The following is a 6,140-nucleotide window of genomic DNA, read 5'->3' as shown; positions in this document are numbered from 1 at the left end:
ATTGTTCTGTCAGGAAGTTTCTCCTTAGTTCTTGGTTGCTTCTCTCCTTGCTTAGTTTCCACCCATTGCTTCTTGTCCTGCCTTCAGGCGCTTTGGAGAATAGCTTGACTCCCTCTTCTTTGGGGCAACCCCTGAGATACTGGAACACTGCTATCCTGTCCCCCCTCGTCCTTCTCTTCATTAAACTAGACATAGCCAATTCCAGCAACTGTTCCTTATACGTTTTAGCCTCCAGTCCCCTAATCATCTTTGTTGCTCTTCTCTGCTCTTTTTCTAGAGTCTCAACATCTTTTTTACATCGTGGTGACCAAAACTGGATGCAGTATTCCAAGTGTGGCCTTACCAAGGCCTTGTAAAGTGGTATTAACACTTCACGTGATCTTGATTCTATCCCTCTGTTAATGCAGCCTAGCACTGTGTTGGCCTTTTTGGCAGCTGCAGCACACAGCTGGCTCATATTTAGGTGATTGTCCACTAGGACTCCAAGGTCCCTCTCACAGTTACTACTAATTGAGCAAGGTACCCCCTATACTATACCTGTGCATTTGGTTTTTCTTGCCTAAATGTAGAACCTTGCTTTTTTCACCATTGAATTTCATTTTGTTAGATAGCGTCCAGTGTTCAAGTCTGTCCAGATCCTTCTGTATCTTAAGCCTGTCTTCTGGAGTGATGGTCTGTCTTAAATGGCATAGGCAGGGTTTCCTGCCTGAGCAGAGGGTTGGACTCGAAGATCTTCAAGGTCTCTTCCAACTCTGTTATTCTGTTCTGGTTAATAAAGCATGCCTAATTTTTGTGGCTTAGTAGGCTGGGAGAACAAGCCTGATTAGGTTATTCTGCACGTAAAAGATGGCTTACTTTGATCAACAGGCTCAGTATCTTGTGTGAATGCAGACATTCAAGCAGGGTGTTCAGACCTGTTTCTTGACATGCAAATATTGTTAATATTCTTAATGCCCAGTCTACACTCAATGAGTATAGGGAGCCCTGTTCATTTAATGACCGTTCAGAGTTACAACGGACCCCCCCAAAAAGTACTGTCGACCTGGATTCAAAGTCCCAATGCCTGGGCCCTTCCCTTAGTCATGCGACTGAATTTTGGGTGCTTGGCAAGCAACCTGCGTTTATGGCCGTTTGCAGCATCGGTGGTCAGGTGGCTGCGATTTTACCTTTTTTTTTTGGTTGGAAAAAGTTGTTTGTTTACTTCTGGCTTCCAGCAAAGAACACTAATTGGGGACAATGGGTTCACTTAACATCTGCGGATTTGTTCAACGACCATGGTGCTGTAGGCCGCAAAAAAGTCCTAAAAATTCAGATGCTCGCCAACTGGTTCATATTTATGACCGTCGCTATGTCCCGGGGTCATGGGATCCCGTTTGGCGACCTTCAGACAAGCAAAGGCATGTAGGGGAAGCCAGATTCACTTAACAACCGCGTTGCTAACTTATCAATTGCAGTGATACACTTAACAACCGAGGCAAGAAACGTCGTAAAATGGGGCAAAACTCACCTAACAGACGTCTCACTTAACAACGTAAATTTGGGGCTCAGTTGTGGCCGTTAAGTCGAGGGCGACCTGTATTCTTCAACTTTCTCAGGACTGTTTCCAAGAAGCTTAGCAAACACCGGACAGATTCTGTACCGTCAGTTCCACCGTACAAACGCGCTTTGTGACTTTGTGTTAACAGGTCGTCCTCGACTTACAACAGTTCCTTTAGTGACCATTCGGAATTAGAACAGCTCTGAAGTGACTTATGACCGTTTTTCAACATTTACAACCACTGCGGCATCCCCATGATCACGCGACCCAAATTCTGATGCCTAGCAACTCCTATTTATGACGGTTGCGGCGTCACAGGCTCAGGTGATCCCCTTTTTGTGACCTTCCAATAAGCAAAGTCAAGGGGGAAAACCGGATTCACTTAACAACCGTTATAGACTTAACAACTGCGGTGAGAAAGGTTGTCAAATGGGACAAAACTCACTGAACAACCGTCTCGCTTAGCAACAAAAATTTGGGGCTCAACTGAGATTGTAAGTTGTGGTCTACCTGTATGCACCTGTATGCACTCCACTCTTGTGGACACTTCCTCCCCCCCAGGGTAAAACTGCTAAAAAATAAAATAAAATAAATGAGATCCAAGACCAGAGAGATCCATTTTATTTACAGGGCGATTTCAGTGCTGATGAACGGGATTGAAAGTGTACGTTTTATTATCAAGACATGGTGCGTTAGCTGGGACAGATCTTAGCCCTACATGGAAGTCAGACCTTTAGGCTCGGGAGACTAAGGTGGGCACGTGGGCCGTTTTTTAGATATTATAAGCCCCCAAACAGAACAGCCAAGGCCACCACCTTCTGGCAGAAGAGGAAAAAACTGCCGCATTTCCACCGTCCTGTACCCTTGCGTACAACAGTGTGGCTTTTCGTATCGTGTTTACCTCGTGTCGAGCTCACGTCCGAGAACAGAAATGAAGACGGCCTCCTATCCCCCTATAAAAAGCATCACCATCTGAGTTGGGGTGGGGGTGGGGGAGAAGGGGGAAATTTAAGGCTATGCCATGGAGCGGCGCCGCACCTCTTCCCGAAAGGTAGGGGTGGGGGGAGGAAAGAAACGATTCAGTTTCCAAAGGACGGCTTGCGGCTCCAGCCCGTTCCCGGAAGAAGCTACTCAACGTGCAACATTTAGCAGCGTCTGACACCCGAAGCCGTCTCAACGTTCCTCGGCGGTGGGTTCAGTTCTACAAGCAGGCAGGGGGGGGAGAGACAGGACAGCTTGGAAGCAGCCATGTCTCTTCCCCACCCCAGCTCCCTCCACTAAAGCAGCCCTGGACGCCCCGCCCCCAACTCTCCCTTCCCGGTCCTTCGGTCCCCGCCCAGCAGAGACTTGGCACAGATCCAGCAGGGGAGTCGGCAACTCGGTTACTTTCCTCCTCTCTCCCCAGCAGATGCTGGTTTCTTGGGGAAGAAGAGCCGGCTCGGCAGTTGGCACAGCCGACGGTCGCCCGATGGCAGTGGAATCTCCCGCGACTCCGTCGGGCGGCGGCGGCGAAGGCGGCTGCTGCACGGCGTGTTCTGCTCCCCACCAGCTCACGCACACAGTCTGGGCGGCTTTATAGAAAACCTTCTTTCCGGAACTGCTCTTGCAAGATGTCTCTGTACTCGTCGAAACCGCCTTCGATGCGCTGAACGGTGCCGTTGCCGCACACCCACAGCTCCTTGCACACCAACCGGATGAACCGCTCGTCGTGCGAAACCAGGATCAGGCCGCCCTGGGAACGAGAGGGAGACTTACATCGCAACTGGGGGGAGAGCTTAGGTCGCGAGGTCGGCTGTTCCCTCACTGCAGCTTTCTTGCTGTGTGGTTCTTAATATGGCTAAGATCCCTTGGTGCTCTCTTGAGTTTGGTTGTTTCCTTGCAGAGGTTTCATTGCTTACACTAGGCAACATCCTCCGTCAACGTTGACACCGATGACGTTACCTAGTTTGGGTAATGAAATGTCTGCAATGTCTAGCGATGTGAAAGCTGACAGACTCATCAAAAGGTTCTATAGCAGTGTTTCTCAACCTTGACAATTTTAAGGCATGTGGACTTCAACTCCCAGAATTCCACAGCCAGCATTGCTGGCTCTGGAATTCTGGGAGTTGAAGTCCACATTCCTTAAAATTGTCAAGGTTGAGAAACACTGTTCTGTAGAAAACACCCTAACAAACCGAGAGGCAATCCCTGACACAGTGATGGTGAACCTTTTAGAGACTGAGTGCCCAAACTGCAACCCAAAACCCACTTATGTATCATCGGGTGCCGGGCGGGCGTGGCCCATTGGGTGGGTGTGGCCCATTGGGTGAGCGTGGCTGCGGTGGTAACGGCAGACTGGGTGGGACTAAAAAGTTCAATCAATCAATTCCAACTTTGCGAGATCTTTTTTTTTCCCCCGCGAGAAGTTGAAATTGATTGATTGATTGAACCTTTCTCTTTTTTTGCACATGGCGGCGGAGGGCTAAAGCGAAAAGGTTTTATAAAACCCAGCTGAAGGCCTAGGATGGCGCGCGTGCCCACAGAGAGGGCTCTGCGTGCCACCTGTGGCACGCGTGCCATAGGTTCGCCACCACGGTTCTATAATATATCGGGGAAGCTTTAAAGGAAGCTATTGTGCAAGACAAATAATCAAAAATCAAGATAGCCTTTGACCTTGTCTGCTCTATGACATTGTTTTTCCACTCGCCCTTCTGTTTCTCAAAGAAAAAAAAAACACTACAGAATGGGATTTGGTTATGATTAAACATGCTCTGCAGCATTTTGTTTTCAACCTACTAAAAGTTGGTTTGGAGTGGGAACTTAGTGCCAAAGCAGCGGTCTTTTTCCTTGGGATTTGTGTGACAGATTGTACAGCAGTGGAAAAATATATGGTTGCGTTAAGCTGTTACAGATAGATGCTACGTGGTGCGAAGAATTTTTGGAGATCCAATTTCAAGGGCAGACTTATTATCAATTCACAATTTCCCCCTAAAACAGGGCTAGGCAATCTTTTATGACTCGTGGATTTCAACTCCCAGAATTCCTGAGCCAGCATGGGGGAACTATGGCCCCTTCATGACTCGTGGACTTCAACTCCCAGAATTCCTGAGCCAGCATGGCTCAGCTTGGAAAGCTCTCCCTTTCCCCTCAGCATGGCTGGCTCAGGAATTCTGGGAGTTGAAGTCCACGAGTCATAAAAGAGCCCAGGTTGCCTAGCCCTGCCCTAAAACTATTTTTTGCAACAAAAGAATCCATTAAACCTGCAGTGGCCGCACAAGGCTAGCGCGGCAGACTTACCCAGAATTTGTTGAGTGCTTTTGCTAGAGCTTCAATGGTTTCCATGTCCAGGTGGTTGGTTGGCTCATCCAGTATATAGAAGTTGGGGCTATGAGGGAAAAAAAAACAAAACAAAATTGCAATTACAATACAGGTAGTTCTTGGTTTACAGCCTGCTTTAACTGAGGCTGGAATTATGACCGTCAATCACGTCGGTTCTTCAGTGGGTCATCGGCCCATGCCTGATTTTGCTATCTTTTTTTTTTTTTGCAGTGGTTGTTAAGGGAATGTGGCGGTCGTAAAACAAACGCTGCTGTCATCAAGCAAAGCCGTTGTCCACAATGGGTGGGTTTCTTTCTTTTTTTTTTTTGCCAGAAAATGGAAATAAATGCTGGCCCCCCCAAAAAAGAGAGTCATAAATTGCATTCATTGATGGCAAATGGCCCTAAACGTGGACTGGTTGGCTGAGTGTCCCAAATTTGACCTGGTTCCCTCTCCATGTTAAGGACACCTCCTCAGCCCCCTAATTGAACAATGAAAAAACCAAACCAAACCAAACCAAACCAAACCAAACCAAAACAACAACAAAAAAACACCCCAGCAGGATTACCAAGGCATGGTCATCTGGGCAAAGGCCACCCTGCTCTTCTGTCCCCCGGATAGGCTGGCGACAGGGCGGACGGCCAATTCTCCGGAGACTCCGTAGCACCCCAGCTGATGACGGTACTCTTCCTCTGACTTCCCTGAATATCACGAGAAGTGTGAAGTTTATGCCTTAAACCAGTGATGGTGAACCTTTTAGGGACCGACTGCCCCAAAACTCCACCCGCTCCCGCCCCGCTTGCAGGGCCACCCACCGCCTCCACGGCCCACAGATCGCCCAGGCGGCCCCGCAGCATCATCTGCACGCGACGGGGTGTGAGGACGGAGTCTTGGCCTTGCTGTTCCACGCGGGTCACACCTGGGGGCAACTCTCCTCCGGGGAGCCTGCTGGGGAGGCCGCGGGGGAGGCGGGACTGGGGCGACGGTGCGCGTCCCCACAGAGAGAGCTCTGAGTGCCGCCACCACTGCCTGAAACTAATTATCTCATTATCCCAATAACTCATTATCCCAATAACTAGCTGCGAATGGAAAGCCACACTGGGGGATGCTCCTGGCCATGCTGATAAGGGGTTGTGTGGGTTAAACGTCATTTTGAACATTGATTTGTGACTGGATTCATACAGCATCTTAGAAGGGATTTTGTTTTAAACATGCTCTGCCGAGGCACAAAGGAATAATAATAATAATAATAATAATAATAATAATAATAATAATAATAATAGTAGTAGTAGTAGTAGTAGTAGTA

General features: G+C 48.5%; 1 protein-coding gene across 1 annotated transcript in view; it reads right to left on the bottom strand.

Moving 5' to 3' along the window:
- Positions 1-3,073: 3,073 nt before the first annotated feature.
- ABCF3 (ATP binding cassette subfamily F member 3) overlaps positions 3,074-6,140 on the bottom strand; it is a 32,106-nt gene continuing 29,039 nt past the window's right edge. The window contains exons 19-21 of the mRNA XM_015823631.1: positions 5,403-5,535; positions 4,814-4,901; positions 3,074-3,269 (exon numbers count right to left, since the gene is read on the bottom strand). Coding sequence (XP_015679117.1) covers positions 3,111-3,269; positions 4,814-4,901; positions 5,403-5,535 — 380 coding nt within the window. The 3' untranslated portion in view covers positions 3,074-3,110. The remainder of the gene's footprint in view (positions 3,270-4,813; positions 4,902-5,402; positions 5,536-6,140) is intronic.

The sequence above is a fragment of the Protobothrops mucrosquamatus genome, unplaced genomic scaffold (assembly GCF_001527695.2).
Source record: "Protobothrops mucrosquamatus isolate PMUCROS unplaced genomic scaffold, P.Mucros_1.0 scaffold1931, whole genome shotgun sequence".
Classification (NCBI taxonomy): domain Eukaryota; kingdom Metazoa; phylum Chordata; class Lepidosauria; order Squamata; family Viperidae; genus Protobothrops; species Protobothrops mucrosquamatus.
The sequence above is the reverse complement of the archived record's forward strand: the minus strand, read 5'-3'. Positions and strand labels throughout refer to the sequence as shown.